General features: G+C 41.4%; 1 protein-coding gene across 5 annotated transcripts in view; it reads left to right on the top strand.

Moving 5' to 3' along the window:
• Window positions 1-24,450, top strand: part of EPHB6 (EPH receptor B6) — an 84,060-nt gene that overhangs the window by 5,228 nt on the left and 54,382 nt on the right. For 4 of the 5 annotated variants that reach the window (XM_068700271.1, XM_068700262.1, XM_068700243.1 and 1 more), the window contains exons 2-4: window positions 11,465-11,671; window positions 20,942-21,006; window positions 21,694-22,390. In XM_068700271.1, coding sequence (XP_068556372.1) covers window positions 11,578-11,671; window positions 20,942-21,006; window positions 21,694-22,390 — 856 coding nt within the window. In that variant the 5' untranslated portion in view covers window positions 11,465-11,577. Of the gene's footprint in view, window positions 1-11,464; window positions 11,672-20,854; window positions 21,007-21,693; window positions 22,391-24,450 lie in introns of those variants that run through there. The other variant, XM_068700281.1, reaches the window with a different exon arrangement.

The raw sequence follows: 24,450 nt of genomic DNA, 5'->3' as shown, positions 1-24,450 counted from the left end.
TATTTGGCCCAGCTGACCACTTCAGAGGCACTGTGTGGGATGGAGACGCCTGTGTGGGGGCTCTTAGCATCATGCTTACAGCAGGTTTCCGCAGATCCTGAGGATGTCTACACATGGAACTAGGGTTCCTTGGCAGAGCTATTTCATCTTCCTAACAATTATTTAAGAAGTGTATGGAATATCACAAAGGAGATCTTGCTGTGGAGACCTCTGGATAGGGTTTGAATAACTTCAATTTGGAAATTCAGAGTTTGAACTGTTTATAAAAATTGAACTTCCAAATGTTGCTTTACACACAGCTTGGCTCAATTTGATCCCAGTAAGCAGGATCAGAAATACCTTCTGCACCAGGGAAAATATTTGGATTTATTCCTTCCTGGCTTTGAACCAGGAAGAATTGCTGATGGAAACACAGCTGGACTGGGATGCTTGCAATTTTCTCTGAGACAGCTCCTTCCCATTCTAATGTCAGTAGGCTTTGAGCTAGTGCCAGTAGCAATGGGAATGCATTTTCACTTTTCAGTGACTTTGCTAATCCCATTTGAAGCATGTGGTGCTTATAAAGGGGCAGTCACACCAGCAGTTATCACTGCCATCACTGTAATATCAGGACTGGAATAATTCTCTTGAGGAATGATCATTTAATTACTAGCACAGAGAGCTTCTCAGTGGCCTTCTCATATACTTCGCTAAGCATACTTCTGCATTGGGAATTGCCAGAGACCTGGTACTACAACGTGATTTGACAACAAATTCTGCTGACCTGGGTATAAGTCAGTGGTCTGTTCAGATCTAGCAGCTAAACAGAGACTTGATAGAGGGAGTTTTCTGTAGTTTGCATGCATCTTGGTGTTGTGTTCTTCTGTGACACACAGATCTGGGAGTCAGATGCTGAGGAGTAATTAGTTTTCTTTTGGTGCTTTACTATAGCACCCATTTGCTCAGGGCCCTGGGCTATGCACTAGAAACAAATTTGGTGAAATAACGTAATAGGAGTGATACATGACTTGCGTTCCTTGTTTCAGTCAGAAGTCATCCTAATGTTGACTAGAAGAATCATGTTAAAAATTGTCTGTTCCTCATGGATAAATTTACCCATCCTTAATTAGAAGTGGCTCTGGATAGTCAGACAGCTGAAGGTTCCTGCAACTCAGGGAACCAAAATAGTGACTAACTACCTATTTAGTTCTTATTATTACACTCTCTCTGGTAACTGGGGAGGGAGACAACCTTCATGTCAGAAAATGTGTCTTGGATCTGCTGTGTTACAGTTGAGACCAGAATCGAAGGAAAGGAAGTGGTGTGTTGTCCTTGCTTCACTTTGAGTGTTGTCCTTTGCTTTTGTTATTGAACATGATTGTTAATAAGAATAATGAGCCCCAACATCCACAGTGAAATACAAGTAAGCCTTTAAGACACAGAGGAGGCAGGATGAGATCTGAGGCTTATATGTGATTGCGTTCATCTCTGGCACTAAAAATAGTACACATGTAATTAGAAAGAAATCTTATGAGTCTGAAATATCTTTCTACCATAATCCACTTGGCCTTCCCTTTTCCTCTTAAGACTTTTCTATTTTCGTTAAGTATTAGTGGGAACACATAATGTTCCCATTTCCTGAGTATGGAAACAATGAGCTGGAAATGCAGGATGGAGGAAGACGAGGGAAGGATCTGGCAATGGACTTAGTTGCTCTTCAGGCTTGGCCAGTGGCAAGTTCATGTTTTTGGTGGGGCTTTCTAACCTGCCTTCACTGCGCATGGGCTTCCTGGAATGCTGCATTCAACTCATCTAATCATTCCACCCAGTCATTCCCTTCCAGGTCATCTGTCTCTTCTTTACAACCTAGATCTCTTCAAGCTGCTGTTTCTGCCTCAATGCTCTCTGAACTGCCGTCTGCCTCACTGCCTCTGCTGTCTCCTAAACAAGAGCCAAGTTTGAGTAACCAGACTGACAAAATCAAAGTAGGGGCCTAGTCTGAGCTCTAGTCTGAGCTCTGAACTTGAATAAATCATTACTGTTGTCCTCTAAATAAATATCTACATATAATTGATAAAGATTTAAAAAAATAGTGTAAAAGTAAGATGTTTTTGAAGTTGAATGGGACTGTTACATTCTCCGTTCTTGCTGCTGGTTTCAGTCACTTTAATAGTAAGACCAACATACCATGAGAGAAAGAGACTGAGTCTGAAGATTCTGGATTTAGAAGCTGGAACTGGAGAGAGCTAAAAATGGAGAAATCAGCAATTTTCTTATTCCCAGAATAAGTTCTAGTTTTCACAATCCCTGGCTCTGTGCTCTTACCAATCCTTGGGGGATTGCTACCAAGATAGTCTCTGTTTGCATGTTACTGCAAAGTGCCATGCACCTAATCCAAAAATGGTTAGACATAGATTAAAGTTAGTTTTTGTGTATAGTACTGTCGAGTGTGATCAGTGCAGTGTAGGATTTTGTGGCGCTTTACTGCCTGATGGGAATGTGAGGCTCATACTAGTGGTAGAATAGACCAAACTCCTATCTTGAAAAATGATGGTCAAATAAGCATGGAAGATGCATCGTGGAACTAACTCTTCTTTGAGCTGTTTTCCCTCTCCCCCATAGTTTTGTGCATATGTTTTCCATATCCAACACTCTAATTGAAATGCTGCAACTAAAGCCTGTATATTGTACAGCCTGTTGGTGCAGTCAGCAACATTTAAGTGAATCAGCATGACTGAAGATAATTTTTAATCCCCAGTTCCATATCCTAGAAGTAGAAAACTGATCTTTGCAATAGGAGATATGGGGGGTATAACTGGATGGAAGCTAGCTGGTAAACGATCGCATGGAGTGGGGCTGGGTACTAAGGTTTGGATGGCAAGATCAGGGCAACAAAAAAAAAATGAGTGATGTGATTATGTTTCAGTGCTTCTGTTGTCTTGTGTTTTGCAGAGAACCATTCTGTGCTTGCTTCTCTTAAGATGAATAAAACCAGTGATAAATAGTGTTAATAATTAAATAGTTTTTAAAAGTAGCCTCTATCTGAAAATGCTTGCAGCCAACACTTTGAGAGCCAAGATATATGACAGAACAAGGCTGATTAAAATGGAAAAAGTAGTTATAATCAACGCTCAAATCATTAAGCATGTTATCTGAAAACCCAAAATTGCATACTTTGAGCAAGAAAGGAGAGGTTTTTTAGGGTGACAGCAGCAATTAAATGAGGATGTTTTAATATTATTAGTTCTTTCTGTAGTCAATTTGAAATGTTAGGTTCTCTCATGGAATGAAAGGCAATTTCAAATGGAAGGAATTCCCATAGAAGACTAATGATTTTTTTTAATTATTTTTTTTTTATTTTACCAGCTGTCAGTGCTGCTGCTGTCTCCTAATGAACAACATACATTTGAATACTGTGAATAGCATGCATTTTCTGCTTATGCCAAATTCTCCTTGCTGTAAAACCCTAAAAAAAGTCAAAAGCAGAATCAGAGATGAAGACAGTAAATATATTTTTAAAAAGTATTTACTGCAGATAAAAAAAAAAATATCTTAATCCTTATAAAGGGCTTTGCAAACTTTTGTCCACAAATAATGGTTAAAAAGAATTAAACAGTTTAACAGTTAAAAAGTTAAAGTTAGAAGTTTTCTTAAAAAGAAAGATATTCTCTCTTTTTTTTTTTTCTCCCTCCCCATTGCAATGTTTAAGTGTTTATACATATATCTTGGTTCATGTGTAGCCTTACATGGCTGGAAATACTCTTAACTTAAAATGGAAGAGAACTTTAGTATAAAAAATTCCTTTTCTTAGGCTTGTAAGCTTTCATTGTTCATATCTTACTTTTATAAGACCACCTTATAAGAGTACAGGGGGACGATCACCTCCCTAGCCCTGCTGGCCACACTGTTTCTTATGCAAGCCAGGATGCTGTTGGCCTTCTTGGCCACCTGAGCACACTGCTGGCTCATATTCAGCCAACTATCAACCATCACTCCCAGGTCTTTCTCTGCCTGGCAGCTCTCCAACCACTCATCTCCCAGCCTGTAGCTCTGCTTGAGGTTATTGCGCCCCAGGTTCAGGACCCGGCACTTGGCCTTGTTGAACTTCATGCAGTTGACCTCAGCCCATCGGTGCAGCCTATCCAGATCCTCCTGCAGAGCTTTCCTACCCTCGAGCAGATCGACACACGCACCTAACTCGGTGTCATCTGCAAACTTACTGAGGGTGCACTCAATGCCCTCGTCCAGATCATCGATGAAGATATGAAAGAGGACCAGCCCCAGCACCGAGCCCTGGGGGACGCCACTAGTGACCGGCCTCCAACTGGAATTGACTTCATTTACCATGACTCTTTGGGCCCGGCTATCCAGCCAGTTTCTAACCCAACGAAGCGTGTGCCAGTCCAAGCCAAGAGCAGCCAGTTTCTTGAGGAGAATGCTGTGGGAAACAGTGTCAAAAGCCTTGCTGAAGTCAAGGTAGACAACATCCACAGCCTTTCCTTCATCCACCCAGCGCGTCACTTTGTCATAGAAGGAGATCAGGTTCGTCAAGCAGGATCTGCCTTTCATAAACCCATGCTGACTGGGCCTGATCGCCTGCTTGCCCTTCAAGTGCCGCATGATGACTCCCAAGAGGATCTGCTCCATGAGCTTCCCTGGCACTGAGGTCACACTGACAGGCCTGTAGTTCCCTGGGTCTGCCCTCCGGCCCTTCTTGTAGATGGGCGTCACATTTGCTAGCTGCCAGTCAACTGGGAACTCCCCCGATAGCCAGGACTGTTGATAAATGATGCTAAGCGGCTTGGCCAGCTCCTCTGCCAGTTCTCTCAGTACCCTGAGAAACACTACGAAATTGTACGAAACTAGTGTGATACCAGTGCTATTCTAGCTACAGGTGCAGAGCACTGCAATATATATGGGCCACTGCAGGGAAAGTTAACTCCATCCCAGCCAGAGCCAGTACATATGGCCACCCTCAGGGATAATTAAGTCAAATCCCTTAAACATAAAATGCTTTGTTTAAGTTCTTGGAAATACAACATTTTACACACTGCTTGAGAAAGGTTTAATTCTATTATTTAAAAACTGAAGATCATCCTGGTTTTATACAGATAAAACCTATAAAAGGTAAACCACACCTGAAATTAAAAAAAAAAATCATGTTTATTTCCACATAGATAGAAGTGTATTGCAAGGGTCTGTGCATAGTTGTACTGCAAGAACTTTCCAGAAAAGCAAGGTAAAATTTGAGACAAGCAGAGCAAAATTATAATTATTTATTGATCTGGTATCTCTCTTCTTTCTACAGTCTCCTTCATTTACTGAGTAAAAATTAAATGGAATAACCTCTATGCTTTTGCAATTCCTGTTATTCTTAGGAAAGTTTATATCAGACAAGTGATAGGTAATGTGCACAAGAAAGTGTTTGTTAATTTTCACTCTATAATGTGTTTAAAAGACCAAAGCTGAAGCTTTGCTTCCAGGTGTTAGTGTTAGAAACTTGAGTATGATTACCAGTGTTTTTTTAAAAGCCCATGAATGGCACAAGGCACTCATGAATCACTATAAAAATCAAATCAGATCCTGTGAGGTGGCAAGAAATTTATTCAGGAGCTTTAAAATATGTTTTGTGGTATTTAGTATGCGTATAATTCAAGTACCTAGTAAGCAAAGAAAGGAGCTGCTTTTGTATCTTTAATTAGGGAAACCTTATTGCTTTTTATTGCTTTTTTTTTTTTTTAATTGCAATAATATCAAGAGGTCAGTGTCCATCTTGTAAAGCATGGTAAAAACATAATGGGGAGGCATTGTGAGAATTTGAGGAAAGACAGGACAGAGGTGAATGAACTTTGGTCAGGAAGAAAAAGAAGGGTGGCAAGCAAAGCTGTGATGCATATGCCTAGCCAGGTAAGCAAAGAAGAGAGATTTGAAGGAAAGCACTGTGGTTAGCTAAAGAAATATGTAATATGTCAATTCTGTGTATGGGACAGGTTGCAAGACTTCACAGATAACTCCCCAGATAACTTTAGTTTGAGAAGCCTGCTGGGGAGAGTTGAGCTATACATAGCTCGCTTTTTATTTAGTGGACATATTAGATACCTGATAGAGATCTTTGAGCTCAGTCCGCTTACTCTAGGTATTGTTTGAGGAATGATGCTCGTAATTTGTGCATCCAATTTGATGGGGTAAATCCAAGCCTCAGGGGCTTAATAAAAATAATAATAATAATAAAATCCATTTACTTTAAGGCCTATGAAAGTTCTTGGATTGGATCCCCATAGGAAATGTATAGTCAGAGCACAGAAGTGCAGCTTCAAGACTACTGATATTTCAATGGTAAACAAGGAATTAAATTGCTGTCTTTGGATAGCATTCAATATCAACCTTTGGCTTCTTGAAAACTAAAGAATCCCAAAAGATGTAGACACATCCCCATTCCATTGCAGATCAAGGTGAAACCTTCTAGCTGGTTTTATAGGCTTGATCAAACCAGCAAGAGGAAATATTTCATTGATATGAGAAATATGAGAAATAATTTCAAGACTAGTTATACATTAACACCTAGAACTTTTATCTCTAATGTAAATTAATAAATTGCATGTATGATTAAAACCCCACAAGAGTCTGTAACAAATTCCATTCTTCTCTCAGATATCTTAAAAATTCTTTGTTGTCATCAAAATAATCTCAAAAAGTAAGAGGATAAAATGATATATAAGAACTATTGTAATGATTTATAAATTGAATTAAACATCCTCTGTGCTGCTATGTGTGCACCAGTGATGACTTTTGTAGAAAATCACATTAATTTCAAAATACTAAAACCCTGGGTGACAAATAATGTGTTGCTGTACCCCTATTCACTTCCTGTTTGAGATGTAGAAAGATTTCCATGAATAGCAGTTACTGTAATTATGGTCAAAGAATGAAGGTAAGCAGTATTACGTCATGCACAAAGTGTTGCACAGGCAACACAGTTGTGAAGAACTGACAGCTTTTCACAACAGCATTGTGAGCTGGATGGATAAGTTTTTCATAGTGAGGTGCATGACCATAGACACAAGGGCATCTCATTGTTAAAGAAGTAGTTGTAGTAGGAGAGATCTGGGGGTAGAGGGATAGGCCTTTGACTTGATGTATGACATTATCATGATTTCCCATTTTACATGAATGGGAAGAAGTGTTAGCTTCACTTCTTGTACTCTTCTCTACCTAAACATGATGAATCAGTGTGTGTACTATAAATTAATTGATGCAGTAGTTTATTGACTCTCCATGATTGTGTTCATTTATCTCCTCACTGAGAGATAATATTATGCTGTTATGAGTCACAGTGCAAAATGCGCAAAAGGATAAAAGAAAAAGACTGCTACCAAAATTTTTAAGGTATTTGCTTTACCCTGAAGAATTTTTGAAGTTGCATTTCCTTTGCATCTAGATGATTTTTATGTAGAAGTATGACAAATGTGAGAGACATTTGTTGAATAAAGTGTAGCAGAGGGAAGTTATGCCTATATAAATATTTCTACTGTGATACCGGCTTAGGGGAGTCAGTTAATCATAAACAAGGAAGAAGCATTTTTCCAGTGGGACAAAACAAGATGATCTAGAAAAGCTCTTGGGACAGTTAGGAAGAATGGGAACAGTAAAAATAAATAAATAAATAAAATCTCGCTTGTTAGGTTCTCAGCTCCTATTGGTAGATCAATTTAAAACACATAAAAGTAGTTTGTTGCGAAGGGATAGATACATTTTCAAATCTGTTGCCATAGAAGCATGTACAGAGTATCAGCAATTTTTCAAAATTGGGATTAGATAAATTCATAAAGATATATTAGAAGGAATGGTTTGGTGTCTACCGTTTAGCAACTGTAGTTTTGTGGATGCTGGAGAAGTAGTAACTGAATGCAACGGAGAGAGGCCAAGCTTGCAAGCTGGCTCTAAATCTCTTCCTGCCACTCGAGGCACATAGAAAACTGTGTTAGACAGACTGTTGATCTGCTTCAGTGTTCATTCTTGTGTTCTGAAACATGGTTTGCACTAAATCATGAAGAATAGTTATTCTGCTGACTGCTTATCTGAACACATAAGTGTTCTTCCAGTAAGGAAGACCATCAAGAAAATAACTCTAGATTAAGAATGGACAGTTCCTTCATTGTGTGGACAGGCCCATTGTTTACATTTGACTCCAGTGAATAAGCTACTTGGACCAATATTAGAGGTGGGATTTCTGCAAAGTAATGCCGGATGATAACCTCTTCAGAGTAGTGGATCAAACTCCTGTCAGCTTTCATAAAATGGAATAATGGAACTGACCCTTCGGTCTCCTGTAGTAATTGGGGACTATAGGACTGGCAATTCTCCCTGCTGCCTCTGTTTTGGTCTCTTACTTTTTGTGAAAGAAAGAGCTCAAAGAAACAGATACATTCCATTTCTGGAGAGGAAGAACCTATCAGGCCCTCATCTCTTCTTTAGAGGGCTTTTGAAATGGTTGAATAATCTTGCCTTTTTCTTAATACTAAAGGCATGTCCAAATTCATTCTGTAGAAGCATGTTTCAGGTGCATATTTGACTGCCATTCTTATGCAGGTTTTGCAGGTGGTGTCAGTTAGAGTGGTAATGTGTACTGTTTACTGATATTTGGTTACAAGCTGTCCACCTACTAAGCTGGACTATACTTCAATGAAGGTCTGTGATTTATGGGTTTAATCAAAAGGATTAGAAAGTGCGGGTTTTTCTTCAAAGCTTAGGTTCAGTAGATCCTGTGGCCAGTGCTGAAACAGTACAGTATCTCTAGTTGTAACTGTTCTTCTTAAGTCTCAGAGGGTCAGATAAACCCAGAAGAAAAAACAGTCGTTTCTGAGGAAATCCCTCCTAGATGGGCCATTTGCATGACCACGTCATCAAGACTAAAGGCGTATGTCATTGGGGTACTGCAGGATAAGTGACTGCACAAATCCACTTCCCCTCAGAGAAAAACATGCAATGATGGAAGAGAATTTGTAATCAATGCTAGCCCGTTCAGCAACACTAAGTCCCCTGTGGCTTTTCAGGTGTCATCATTGACAGTCCTTGAATTTTGTGGGAATCCTTTATCTTCATAAAGAAAGTGCTGCAGGGATACTGGTTGCATGAAATACTTCACACTTGGCACCATTTAAGTACAGGATGGACAACATATAGCTGGTCTTTTTTTACTGCTTGAAATCTTCAGTGTTTTATAGCGCTGAATCATTAAAAGGCATTTGGATCCTCAGGAGCTGTAATACTCTTCAAATGTTTTATGATTTTCAGAACTTCCAAGAAATTGGGTAGAATAGAATAGTTCAGCTGGAAGGGACCTACAAAGATCATCTATAACTGCATGACACTTTGAGGGCTAACCAAAAGTTAAAGCTTGTTATTGAAGGTGTTATCTTAATGCTTCTTGAACACTGACATCCATGGGGCATCAATAACTCACTAAGAAGCCTGTTCCAGTATTTGACCACCTTTATGGTAAAGAAAATTTTCCTAATATCCAGTTGGAACCTCCCCTGGCTCAGCTGTGTGTCATTCTTGCATGCCCTATTATTGGTTATCAAGGAGAAGAGATTGGCACCTCCATCTCTACTTCCCCTGCTCAGGCAGTTGTAGAGAGCAATAGGGTCACCTCTTAGCTTCCTTTAATCCAAACTAGACAACACAAGTGCGCTCAGCTTCTCCTCATAGGACATGCTTTCCCATCGTTTTACCTGCTTTGTTGACCTCTTCTGAATGCTTTCAAGTATCTTAATATCCTTTTTGTATTATGGAGCTCAGAACTGCACACAATGTTCTAGGTGAGGATGCACCAGCACTAAATAAAGAAGATGCCTGTTGTAGACGGGCTGGCTATGCTATGTTAAAGGCACCACAAAATGTTTTGCCCTCTTGGCTGCCAGGGCACACTGCTGACTTGTGTTGAACCATCTGTTGATTAGCACCCCCAGATCCCTTCTTGTCTCAAGCAATAGTCTTCAGCCCTTTACCTGGAGAATGCTATATGCTTCTTTCTGTAAGAAAGGGTATGCTCATCATTCAACCTGAAATTTTCTCCTTTTCAGTTTCATGTGTGGTGTTTTTCTTCTGTGCTGTCTACATCTTTCCTAAACTGATTCCTGTATTACTGATATCCTCTTTTTTTTTAATCTTCGTTTTTCCTCAGTCACATTTTACTGTCTTTTATTTATTTATTTTATTTTTTTAAGTTTCTCATCAGGGACAGTGTAAGACAGAACAATCCCACTTTGTCCAGTAATTTCTGCCCCTCTTTAGCAAAGCAAATGAAATTCCACTCCATTGCTTCATCTCATGCTTCCCAGGCTGCTTGTTCTATGCTACTCTAAAATTGCTCAATTTTCCCTTTTCTGGGTTTTCAGATAATTGCATTGAGGCTGTCCCTTTAAATTACAGCTCTTCTGTCCCCTACTTCAGCCAAGTTACTGAGCCATTTCTTCTCTATATTGCCTGAGACATTTTTTTTCCTCCTTAGCCATGCTTCAGTGTCTCCCTGAAGTGTTTTCAGTGCTCTGCACAAAGAGCACATAAAGAAAAAAAAAACATACTGTTCTTTGCATGTAACCTACATAGTACCATGAGGTTTCTTTTGTGGTACAAGAACTGGGCAGATGAGGCCAGAAACACCTTCCTTAGCAAAATTATTGTACTGGGTTGATTTAATGTAGTGCTGGATTAGGCTCCGTGCTGTTTCCAAACTGTGACAATGGCCTTGCTGCCTTGATGTCAGGTTCTTAGTAGTGGTGTGTTTTGTTTTTTTTTTTTTTAATTTTTTTTTTTATTTTTTTTTGTTTGCTTTTTTCCTTAGATAATAAATTTGCAATTTTGTTCATTTTTTTGGCAGCAATGCAGACTCCCTGTTTGACCTTAAAAATCACAGTGTTTGCTTCCTCACCTGCAACACATTTGTGGGAATAGTACTGTCCAGCTTCTGTAGTGTGGTGCAGCAAAATCTTTACATGGACAATTGTCTGCATCTGAAATGTAGCTACTTTTAGCATCAAAGTGTGTCAGCAGTGCAGATTTGTATTGTCACAAATGGTGAAAACTCCTGTCATGGCTACTGTCAAAAGTGAAATGTAATTATGAGACAGAATTTGGAAACAATGCAAGGGAATTGGAATAGAGACCTTCCAAAAGATGTTGCCAAAGATGCAAAGGGTCAGGACTTAATGCAGCCTATACTGCGTGAGAAATTAACATTGATCTGGGAACCCCACTCTCACTGATGCCATAAATGTCTCAGAATCTGTGTTCACTAGCAGTGTACAAAACAACTGGGACTGAAGGCTGAGTACATATTGTACCATACATGGTACATATTGTGTCTTTGCTACTCTCTTCGCCTATAGCTCTGAAGTAGTAAATGAGTAGGTGTATAAAAACTGCCAGGTCTATATTATTGTGACCTCATTTCTGTTTCTACCTTCTCTCTGTCCTTAACCAGCATTACTGTGTGAAGAGCTATGCTTTGATACTGAAACACTTCAAGCAACCTCTGAACATTTCAAGAGAGTAGCGAGTATCTATTAGAGATGGTGGGAACTACAGAGAATCTTCATGGATTCTAATGCTGGCATCAATGCAAGAAGATTGTTGGGAATGGGTTGGCTCTGGATGGTCTGCTTCTTTCATCTAGTCACCTCTCTGGAAGGTAAGAGTAGATTTTATGAAATGCAAGAATTTAACAGGTTTTTATCCAGAGGAAAAAAAAAAAAAAAGTGTGTTCTCCAGCATGCTTATCACAGTAAAGATAAGCATTAAGCAAATACTTTTGTGTTTTTTGATGGTTACACTGTCTCCTGAGATATAAAAGATACTAATATTGTTTCTAGTGTAACAGGCAACAACACCTCATATGAAGAACTAGTCCCATTAATGGATACTTTTACTGTCTGTTTCAGGAGTGACACTCTCAAATACTAAACTTTGTGCCCCATGAATAAGCTTGTTTATGCTTTGCATGTATTTGATTCCTATGTTAACGTTTTTGCACCATGTTTGTTTTGAGAAAGTCTCTAAAGGTTTATGCTGTCTTACAAGGCAGCATCCAGTGGGCTACAGGAATTTTTGCCTCCACCATCTGAACAACTTGTCCCATGTAATAGATACGGAGAGAATACTTTGCATTAACGAGAAGAGGCAGTTTGGATTGAGCCAGCAGAGGAGGAGGCAAGGAGAGAGGGCAGTGATGAGATGATAAAGACAGGAAGGGGAGAAGAAAGGCCAAGAAAAGAGGATAAGAAAGAACAGGTGATAGGAGGGAGGATAATGAGAACAGGAGATGAGATGGAAGCTATGAGAGTGTTTTGGAGAAGGGCAAAGGTATTGTAAACCATCCTCTTGTTTGTTCAAAGAAATATCCTTGCAGCTACACTTGTTCACTGAACTGCACAGCATTGTGCTGAATGTTCATCTCGCATACTTGAAAGCCTCTGAAAAAGGAGAGGAGAGAAGGGGAATCAAAGGGAGACAGGACAGGAAAGACCTGGAGCGAGGGAAAAAAAGAACTGTGGGAGATGCAAGAAAAAGTGAGTGGAGAATGGAAAGAAAAAAAAAAAAGATTTTTCTATGTAATAGTGAAGAGGAAAGCATTCTTTCACTTAATAGGAGGGGAGAAGAGCAGAGTGGAATTGAGTGAGGGAAGTTCAGAAGGAAAATAATTGATTATACACTAATACCTAAGTCTCTGAAACCGTTCATTAATGATATTTAAATTAAGTACTTTAAGAGTTGTTATTCCCTTGTGTAAATGAGATAGAGAAGGTGGGGAAAATGTCCTTCTTCCCCAAATATGAAGTAATTCAGTGACGCCTGTAGAAACATTTTCAGAATTCAGTGATCTCCCTGAAAGTTTCTAGTCATGAAAGAATTTTGAAAATGCTCTTTGATACAACCACACAGATCACATGATTTAAATGTCTTTATCAGAATAAGACAGCAAAATTCTGCCTATGGAGAAGTACAGCTGCTCAGGAGCTGAAATGCAACTCAGTTCAGTCAGGGGAGACAGGACCTTGTGTTGTGACAGTGTTATTTAGAACTAGGATTGCTCCCCAAAGCTAATTAGTATCACAGATGTAAGTAATTTTGTTTTTATGTAGATGTAAATTTTGTTTTTAGATGTAAGTAATTTTGTAAGTAATTTTGGTCAAAACACAAAGAATTATTATACATTAGGGGAAGGACAGTAAGTGATGAGTGACATGTAAAAAGTTTTGCTGTGGTTATCCATAAGAAAGGAAAAAGAGCCATGGCCATTTTGTTAACTTGTGATTATATATAGTAGAAACCTGAAACTTCAGATTAGAGGTTTAAGTTGAAAAAGCCCCTTTTGTCTTTAAGAAACCTTACAAAAAAAAAAAAAAAAAAAAAAAAGGAAAAAAAGAAAAAGAAAAGTTTTAAATCATAACTAAAATATGACTCAGCACTAGCAAAAGAGGATTGCCTGAGTAAGTAAAATCAATTAAGATATTTTTTCTTCAAGTTTTTATCAGGCATTTTTGTTTCAAACTAAATGTTTAAAATTTTCTATAAGTGGAAAAACAATATCGTTAAAACCTTGGTATAAATGGTTAAGAAATAAAAGGAGAAGCTGGAGAGTGGAATAGAAAAATAGCCAAATTATTCACACTGTTTTTCTATACATCCTAAAGAGAGCAAACACTTTTTAGGCAAAATGCTTTTGAAGTATAATGAAGGCAGTACCCTTTTACAAGACCTAATGGAACTTTAAGAAGTTCTTATATGCAATTTAAAATGATTTTATTCTTGGTGGTGGTGGTTTCTTTTTTTTAATGCATAAAAAGGAATTATCAGGCTGAATTCATTTGATACACTTATAGAATATAACATCTGTCCAAAATTTTCCAGACATGATTTTTAGAGTAGAGAACAATCTGCATGGGAAGCATAAGGCAAAACTGTTTTGGAAACAGAAGGTATTTGTAAACTTATTGTTTCAACTTTTTAAAAGGAAACAAGATTGCACAATGGTTCTCATTAAGATTGTGTTTACCAATGTTTATAGCACTTCAAAAGTTTTTGAGGTTTTACTTTGGGAAGCATTATTTTTAAGCTACACACTGGATGATAAAAAGATTTTTTCCTTGTTTTTGAAAAATCCTTAACTAAAAATGCACAGAAATTATATTTCTGTCAGTAGCTATGTATGTATGTTATTATTGTTTACAGTTTGTCATGTAAGATTTTTGGCAAGTTAACTTTATTAATCATAAAAGGTAGGGTAGCATAGAATTTCAGAACGCCTGATGGGCTACAGTCAAAATGTAGGAGAGCAAGTCAAAACTTTCTAATTAAATAGCTCTTACTAAGATAGAGTTAAATTTTCTGTGGAATGTTACTTTTTTTTCAACAGACTTATAAATGCGTACAGCTATAAACACAAGTGTAGCTCATTTTGCAGAACTCATTAAATATGTGCAAAAAGAATGGTGTGTTCTGCATATGAATGACTATGTCTGTTTTACAGCAAGTGGTCCAGCCTGTGGAATGGCTGGACAGTCTTTCTAAATGTTTTCTGGAAGTTCAAGACAGAGAGAGGTTAATTGTGCTGCTTTGCTAACAACTTTTCACATTAGTGTACCTCCTTAGCAGAAGGGAATATGGTCACAAAAAGTTGTGGGGTCAGGTATTCTTATTTAATTTTTCCCCTACCTTTTCTATTAACTGGTTGATAACTTGGTTTATTGAAAATAGCTTAGATTGCTCAAAATGACTTGACATGAAGGGAAGGAAAACATTTTTTTTTTCCTCAAAGGTAATCTTTGGAGTAAGAAATGCTTGGCAGAGATAGGATCAACCTCACTAAACTGAGCAAAGATATTTTCTGAAACAAATGATGGCTGATCTCAAAAGGAAGGCATTAAACAAGGAATCACATGGGAGGGAGAGAGCAATCAGCAGCCCTGTGAGGCAGTGAACAAAGGGCATGCAGTGGTATGACAGGGAAGGAATCACAAAATCAAAAAAATAAGTCTTATGTGGGGTCACCTCCAGCACTTGCTTGTAGGCAAGAAAGTCCCTATAAGGAACATTTTGCAGAAATCCCTCAGACCCTTTTCAAGAATGCAACACATTGGGGTGCCTCTCTTAAGTGCCTGTGTACCAAGGCATACAGTATGTAGAATAAATTATGAGTTAGAGATGTGTGCACAGTTGCAGGGCTATGATCTTAATGGAATTGGAGAAGTGGTGGATGGCTCCCATGACTGGAGTGTTGCAGTTTCAAATTAGTGATAAGTAATGGCAGTTCTGCAAATCTGAGAGTCTTGAGCTGAGCTTCAGACTTTCAGAACAACCTATCAGAATTTTTCTAAAGTTAGACACAAGCTCATATTTGCTTTCTCGTTTAGATTCATGCTTCCAAAGCCTTCTTTTATGTTTGATGACCAGATCCTTGCTTTGTACATAAAGGTGTGTTGAGTTTATGTGGCAAGGTTTTGGTAGCAGGGGGCTGCAGGGGTGGACTCTGTGAGAAGAGTCCAGAAGCTACCCCATGTTAAATAAGGCAGCACCAAACAGTTCTTCAAGAACTGCTCCATTATGGGTCCATAACATGGGGTCCATCTGTTGGGAGCAAACTGCTCCAGCACGGGTCCTCCACAGGTGGGTGGCTCCCCCCAGGCCCCCTGCTCCTGCGTGGGCTCCTCTCCACAGGCTGCAGCTCTGGCCCAGGGCCTGCTCCTGGGGGGGCTCTCCATGGGCCGCAGCCTCCTCCAGGCCACATCCACCTGCTCCACCGGGGGCTCCTCCACCCATGGGGGGGCTGCAGCGTGGAGATCTGCTCCATGTGGGACCCATGGGCTGCAGGGGGACAGCCTGCTCCACCAGGGGCCTCTCCACAGGCCGCAGAAGAACTGCTGCTGCCTGCCTGGAGCACCTCCTGCCCTCCTGCTGCACTGACCTTGGTGTCTGCAGGACTGTTTCACACTCTTTACTCTCCCAGCTGCTGTCCCCCAGCAGTTTTTTTCCCTTTCTTAAATCTGCTCTCACAGAGGCACAAATATCACTTCTTGGCTTAGCTCTGGCCAGCAGCAGGTTCCTCTGGAGCCAGCTGAAACTAGCTGTTACCTAGCGTGGGGCAGCTTCTGGATTCTTCTCACAGAGGCCACCCCTTCAGCCCCCCACTACCAAAACCTTGCCACACAAACCCGATACAGATCAGTTTGGGAAGAACAGCATCTCGTGGGAGGGACCTCATGCTGGAGCAGGGGAAGACTGTGAAGGAGCGGCAGTTACGAAGCATCATAGACTGACCACAAGCCCTGTTCTCTGCTCTGTTCCCCTTCGCCACTTGTGGGGTGGAGGCAGAAGAAGGTGGGTGGGGGGAAAGTGTTTTTAGTTTGTTTTTAGTTTCTCAGTGCTCTAGCTTGTTAGTAATAGTTAATAAATTATATTAATCTCCCTGTGCTGAGTCTGTTTTGGCCTTTTCGATAATTGTTGAGTGATCTCCCTGTCTTTATCTCAACCCCTGAGCCCCTTCCATTGTACTTTTTCCCTCTGTCCCTTTGAGCAGGGGGAGTGAGAGAGCATTTGTAGTGGAGCTCAGCTTCCGAGCTGAGTAAAACTACCACACTCTTCAAGGATATTCTTTGAAGAGTCCAGTTGGATAATGCCATGGAGAGAAGAGGGGCCCAAGAAATTTGGTTAATATTTAAGGATCACCTCCTCCAAGCTCAAGGGTACTCCTTCCCAATGAACAGGAAGTCAGGCAAAAAAGCCTGTATGGATGAACAAGGAGCTCTTGGAGAAACTCTAACAGAAGTAGAAAGCCTGTAGAGGATGGAAGAAAGGTGGAGTGGAAGGAATACAGAGACATTGTCCAAGGAATTAAATTAAAAAAGCTAAAGCCCAAATGGAATTGAATCTGGTCAGGGACACCAAAGACAATATGAAAAGCTTCCATAAGTACATTGGTGACAACATGAAGACTAGGAAATATGTGGGTGAATGAGATGAAGGACCTGGTAACACAGGATGTGGAAAAAGCTGATGTACTGAATGCATTCTTTGACTCAGTCTTTACCAGCAAGACCAGCCTTCAGGAGTCCCAAAGAGCCTGGGGAAAGGCTGGAGCAAGGAAGATGTACCCTTGGTGTAGGAGAATCAGATCAGGGAGTACTTAGGCAAACTGGACCTTCAGAAGTCTATTGGCTCTGATGGGATGTACCTATGAGTGCTGAGGGACATAGCAGATATCATTGCAAGGCCGCTCTCAGTAATATTTGATCAATCATGGTAACTGGGAGAAGTGCTCAAAGACTGTAAGAAAGCAAATGTCGCTCCTGTGTTCAAGAAGGGCAAGAAGAAGGACTTAGAGAACTTCAGGTTGGCCAGCCTCACTTTGATCCTGAGGAAGGCAATGGAGCTGCTAATTCTGGAAGCCATTTCCAGGCTAATGAAGGAGAAGAAAGTCATCTGGAGTAGTCAGCATGTCTTCAGCAAGAGGAAGTCATGCTTGACCAACAAGTTTCTGCATTGAAAAGACTGGCCTGGTAGATTAGGGAAGTCATGGTTGTTGTCTTCCTGGACTGTCTCCTATATGATCCTCATAGACAAGCTGTGAGCATATGGGCTCTATGGGATGACAGTGAGGTAGACTGAAAACTGGCTGAACAGCTAGCTGTTCCCAGAGCATGGTGATCAGGAGTGCAAAGTCTAGTTGGAGGCCATCATCAATAAAGATATTAAAGAGGATGGGCCCCAACACCGAACCCTGGGGAACACCACTGGCAACTGGTCTTCCTATTTCTGGCAATCTGTCTGGGATGTTTTGCATTGCTTTTGAAGCTGGGAACTGCAGCTGCTCCTCAGGAAAGCCTAAGAAATATATTATCTCACGTAGGAATATAGGAAACATAAGTTCTGGCCCATGCTGAAACCTGAGGCCTGATTAACCATGATCACTTGATCATGTTTACCTTAGGATGGGTTTACTCTGCCCTTTCTGATGTTTTCTTCCCTTTGAAAGAAGGGCTGTTCCACTGGCTAAGTGGGGTACTTGGAGTACACATAACCCAGCGACTAGGACTGTTCTATAGCAAATCTGCACTGGTCAAGGGCACTCATCCTACCAGACTTTCAAAGTACAGTGGTGGACTTTGTTGGAGAGCAAAGACTGCAGCTCTGTCTGGTGCTCAGACTGCAGTAAGTGCTTAGACCTTTTTCCTGGGGCAGGGACAGGGAGCAGACCTGCATGCAGAAGGTGTGCCAAGGTGGAGGACCTCCTGCAGTAGGTGGCTGAACTGCAGGAGGCAGTGAGAAGACTGCATAACATTAGGAAGGCTGAGATGGAGTTAGATTGAACACAGTCTACAGTGGACCCACAGCCCATGGCCAAAGAGCCAAATACTCCCCCACCAGCACACACTGAAGGGAGTAAGGCCAAAAACACAGCAAAATTGAAGCTTGCAATAGCAAGGAGCAGCAGGAGGAAGAGACTTCCCCTGAAGCAAGGTGTGCTGTTGCAGAACCGCTTCACCAGTCTGCAGACTGATGAGGAAAACCTGTCACATCAGGAGAAATGCTGGAACTGACTAAACCAGCCCAATCTGCTCCTGAATAACAACCAAAGCAACTAAGAAAAGACAAAGGGTGATAGCAGTAAGTCACTCTTTTCTGAGAGGTACAGAGGCACCCGTTTGCCAACCTGATGCATTCTCTAGAGAGGTGTGTTGCTTCACAGGCTTTTAACAGGAATGTCACTGAGAGACTACCAAACCTCATACAGCCCCCTGATACAGCTGTTGTTTCACATGGGCACCAGTGGTAACAACCAGAAGTCTGATAAGTACCAAGAGGGATAACAGAGCACTTGTGGCAGCGGTAAAGGACTCTGGAGCACAGGTATTTTTTCATCAATCCTCCTGGTCAAAAGAAGGGGATTTGAGAGAGCCAGTCAAATCTGGCAAATCAAAAAACAGTTACAGGGCTTCTGGTACCGCAGCCACAGGTTCATCTACTCAGACCATGGGACTCACTTTGAGAAACCTCATTTACTGGGGGATGATGGGGTCTATCTGCAACAGGAGGGGAAAAGATCTTCAGTCACAGGCTTGCCAAGCTGGCGAAGAGGGCTTTAAACTAAAGTCGCTAGAGAAGGATAACCTCAATCCATCCAACTCCTACCAGTTTGATGCTAGTGCCAGCAATAGATGCCCAGAGCCTAGAGAAGGATCACAGATCAGCAGGACAGCACCCAAAGAGCAGCATGAAGGAATTTCAGCCACCCCAACCAGTAAGTCAGCTTCATCAGGGGCCCAACTCAAATGCCTCTATGTAAAGGCACATAACACAGGGAATAAATGAGGAGTTACAGACATACAAATGCCTGCAAGACTATGATCTTACTGGTATCACAGAGACATGGTGGGATGGCTCCAACTGTTGGAATGGAGTGTTGGAATAGAAGGATACAGGTTCTTTAGGAATGACAGGCGGGGGAGATGAGGAGGGGGTGTCACCCTCTATGTCAGGGAGCAGCTCGAGTGCATGGAGCTGCGCCGAAGGATGGATGAGAAGGTGAACAAGAGGTTATGGGTCAGGATTAAAGGGAGGACAGGGACAGGTGATATTTTGGTGGGGGTCTCTAACAGGTCACTCAAACAGGATGACCAACCAGATGAGTCCCTTTATAGACAAATAGGAGCAGCCTCACATTTACAAGCCCTGGTCCTCGTGGAAGACTTCAGCAACCATGATATTTGTTGGAGGGACAACAAAGCAGGACATAAGCAATCCAGGACATTCCTGGAATATGTTGATGATAACTTCCTTCTCCAGGTGATAAAGGAGCCAAGGAGGAGAGGTGCTATTCTGGACCTCATTCTCACCAACAAGGAGGGGCTTGTGAGGAATGTGAAGTTCAAGACAGCCTTGGCTGCAGTGACCATGAAGTGGTAGGCTTCAAGATCCTTAGGGCAGCAAGGAGGGTGCCCAGCAAGCTCACTGAACTGGACTTCAGGAGAGCATACTTCGTCTTCTTCAGGGAAGTGTGTGGTAGAATAGGACCTATGTGGTAGAGTAGGACCTGATGAATGCATCCACGGATCTTGAGAGATCTGGTGGATGAAGTTGCTAAGCCACTGTCCTTTATATTTGAGAAGTCGTGGCAGTTTGGTAAAGTTCCCACAGACTGGAAAAGGGGAAACATAATTCCCATTTTTAAAAAGGGAAAAAAATGAAAATCTGGGGAACTACAGGCCAGCCAGTCTCACCTCTGTGCCTGGCAAGATTGTGAATCAGATGTGCTGGGAAATTTTGTCAAAGCATATGGAAAACAAAGAGGTGATTGGTGACAGCCACCATAGCTTCTCTAAGGGAAAATTTTGCTTGACAGTTTGGTGGCCTTCTGCAATGGGGTTGCAGTGTTCATGGATAAAGTAAGAGCAACTGATGTCATCTACCTGGACTTGTGCAAAGCATTTGACACTGTACTACACAACATCCTTGTCTCTAAATTGGAGAGACATGACTTGATGGATGGACCACTAGGTGGATAATTTGCTGGAGTTGTAGTCAATGGCTTGACGTCAGGGTGCCCTCACCATTACTGCTCATTATGATAATTGTTTAGTGCTGTGAGTATACTTAAACTTTGCCTGGGAGAGATTTTGTCTGGCAAGAATATTTCAGAACAACTTACTAATGATGGCATAAGCATGATCATATTCCCTGCGCCTCTGTCTTGGTCTTGCTTAGTTTCCTAGTATAGATATAGCCTATTGTATTTAATCTCAAAATATGAATGTATATTCTGGGTGTGTGGAAGCCCTCTACAAAAGTTGTTTTTTTTTGTTTTTGTTTTTTTTCAAAGACAATCTTGTGAGGGACAGATAAGATTTTTGCCTGACTCAGAAGAGCACAAAGTACTTTTTTATTTAATCTTTTTAAATATAAACAGAAATACTTCTGGATACAACTGGAGAAACCTCAGAGATTGGCTGGACCACTCACCCTTCTGATGGGGTAAGCATTTCTCTTGTCCATTCCTTGACCTTACCTCTGCTGGGATTATGTGCATGCAGTTGATAAAGAAAAGGAGACTGGAGCCAGTGAGGCTCGGTTTATATTTTTGGACATAAGAACAATTTGAACATAGTCTGTTGCTCAGAACCAGAAGAGAAGAGAAGAGGATAGTTGATATAATAGTATTGCCTCTTCCTTACTTTCTTCCTTACCCGCTCCTTCAAAAATATTTATAAGGTCTCTAGCCAACCCTCTACACAGACTAACTGTGGTGGAGTTGTGTAGGAGGGACTTCTGCTTTAATGTTCTCTTCAAAAAGTGGTCTCTTGTTCCTCTGTCTTACTTGTGTTGTGCATGTCTGTGGACATAAGAGATAGGAAAGTAGTGTGGAAAGGTGTGACTTTGTGACTTAAAGATACGCAGTGCTGTATGAGTTTTGTATGAGTTATGTCTTGCCACAGTTCTTTCTTATAGTCTTTAGAAGCTTTTCTTTACAAGGTAATACTTTGTTCTGTCTGTAGTGCTGTGCTGCAGATGACAGCAGCAGGCTCAAATCTTGTCATAAACATAACAAATGAAAAAAGGAAGGGAAGAAAGACCGTCCTGTGTTTCTGGCACAGTTGAACACTGAATCCCTATTTTTTATACTATTTCTTCTTCTTTTTCTCTCCCATACATCCATTATAGTGGGATGAAGTAAGTGTCCTGGATGACAAGAAGCGCCCGATCCGAACCTTTGAAGTCTGTAATGTGGGTGAACCAGGTCAGAATAACTGGTTGCGTACTCGTTTCATAGAACGACGTGGAGCTCACCGAGTCCATGTCCGCCTCCGTTTTTCAGTGAGGGACTGTGCCAGCATGCGCACTGTGGCCTCTTCTTGCAAGGAGACTTTCACACTCTATTACCACCAGTCAGATGCCGACATTGCCTCTCAGGAACTGCCAGAATGGCGTGAAGGCCCCTGGACCAAGGTGGATACTATTGCAGCTGATGAAAGCTTTTCCCAGGTGGACAGCACTGGGAAGGTGGTAAAGATGAATATTAAAGTACGCAGCTTTGGGCCACTCACTAAGCATGGCTTTTACCTGGCCTTCCAGGACTCAGGAGCCTGCATGTCCTTGGTGGCAGTCCAGGTCTTTTTCTATAAGTGCCCAGCTGTAGTGAAAGGATTTGCCTCTTTCCCTGAAACTTTTGCTGGAGGGGAAAGAACCTCACTGGTGGAGTCACCAGGGAAATGTGTAGCAAATGCTGAAGAGACAAACACAACTGGGTCTTCAGGTGTTCGATTGCACTGCAATGGAGAAGGGGAGTGGATGGTGGCCATTGGACGATGCACCTGCAAGGCTGGCTACCAACCTGTTGATGATGAACGAGCCTGCCAAGGTGAGAGGCCTTTTCTTCTACCCCACTTTGTTGGCCACTTTGTTGGTCCTGTGTTTGCATATTTGGCATTTGCCTGGGAGTTTGTTTGCATATTTGGAAGTTCACAGAGCTATGAGATGACATAATTCTCATCAATAATTTCTAAGAAAGTGCTTACTAGCAGTCTCTTCTCTTTATGCTTCCAGTTTCTCAGACTAGTATTGGAGGGACCACTTGTTGGTGCTAAGAACATGTCTGGAAATTCCATTCAGGCCTTTGTTCAAGCTGCCTATTGGGTTCTGTCTGCAAAATGAGAAGTTGTAACTAACCAACTAAAATGTAGTTCCACTTCTTTACCGATGTGTAACAGTATTGAAGGAGAGATGCCACATGGAGCAGAGCTGACACCAGATCTAATACACTCTACCATCTTAACTAGCTTGGGCCCTCTTGCTAGTGCTACTGAAAATAGCGGTCAGAAAGGAAAGGGGAAATAGCAGCAACCTGGTCATGGAACAGGGAGCATGGAGCAGGGGTCTGTGAATCTGATTCAGTAAGGAACAGTGATAATGGTATTATCATTAGACTTCTAATGTGCTCTCTGTCTTGAGGCCAATGCTACTTTGTGTGAAATACTTGTAGGAGGAAGTAAAATAAATTGCCTATCACCCAGTAAAGGTATTTGGCCAAAGTCTTGCCAAACTGTCATGACATTTAATTCCATACCACTTGTGTCATGCTCAGGTCCCACACTTTCCAAGACATCCTCATTAGTCACCACATATGGAATGTCCATAAAATGTTAATAAAACGTCCACTGAGATCTTTTACTCCTTGACTTAGCTTCTGTCTGTTATGATGGTCACTCGGGACAGGAGAGATGGTGTGTTGTGTGAAGTTACTGGATGCCAAAGCCAGCTCAGGTTGGGTCACTGCTGTACTTGTACTGTCTTGTAAGGCTTGTCCTCCATTGTTTTGAGTGTTTCCTTCTATAGGACTCCTTATAACATGCAACTCAGATCATGGTTTACAACAATTTAAAGGTATATCCATCACAATCTTCACTGCTTGTCCCTTTACACCAGAGGTCCCTTCAGACAGACACCTGCTGTGTTGTGGTATTATCCACGGCCACAGGCACTCTGAGGTATTCTGGCATGGCCTTCTCCATGGACAGAGACACTGTAAGATGTACCTGCTGTGGCACGGATTTCTCTGTGGCCACAGATGCTTCAAAGTGTACTTTGCTCCAGAGTGGACTTATCTGTGGCCAGAGGTGCTTTGGGATGTACGTGCTCCCATGTGGATTCATCCACAAATCCCTCTGACTCAAGTTCAGTCTGGAGTTCCAGCCTGTTCAGTACAGGAGCACAGGAACAGCAGTGATGCCCTGGCCATCTGCTAGCCCAGGCACATGTCCACAGTTCTTATCAAAATGCTCCCAGGTACAGCAAAACAAGATAATAAGGAGTAGAGCATGTGAAAGAAGCAAAAGCAGCCACTAACAAACGCTGGACTCTGACATACAGCAAGCAAGCTCTGTGGCAATTATAGGAACCTGCCAATTAGAAGCTAAACAGCTGTAATATCTAAAATTTGCTCTTGCATACTGTAATCAAACCTGTCATCATCTCGGAACCTTTGGGTTCTACATTGGGCATCAAAAAGGACTGTTGTGTTTTTACCCTGGCAGGCAGCTAAGTACCACACAACCACTCATTCACTGTCTCCAGGTGGGATGGGGGAGATAAACAGAAAGGTAGAAGTGCAAGAATTTGTAGATTGAGATAAAGGTAGTTGACTAGGTAAAGGAAAAGCCATGCATGCAAACAAAACAAAAGAAGGAATTCATTTGCCACTTCCCATTGGCAGGCAGGTGTTCAGCCATGCCCAGGAAGGCAGGGCTCATCATGCATAATGGTTTATTGGGAAGAAAAATGCCATTACTCCAAACACCATTACCACTCCTCCTCCTTCTTTACTCCAGCTTTTATTGTTGAGCTCGATGTCATATGGTATGGAATATCTCTATTCAGTTTGGGTCAGCTGTCCTGGCTGTGTCCTTTCCAACTTCTTGCACA

Source organism: Anas acuta, chromosome 1, assembly GCF_963932015.1.
Source record: "Anas acuta chromosome 1, bAnaAcu1.1, whole genome shotgun sequence".
Lineage (NCBI taxonomy): Eukaryota > Metazoa > Chordata > Aves > Anseriformes > Anatidae > Anas > Anas acuta.
The sequence above is the reverse complement of the archived record's forward strand: the minus strand, read 5'-3'. Positions and strand labels throughout refer to the sequence as shown.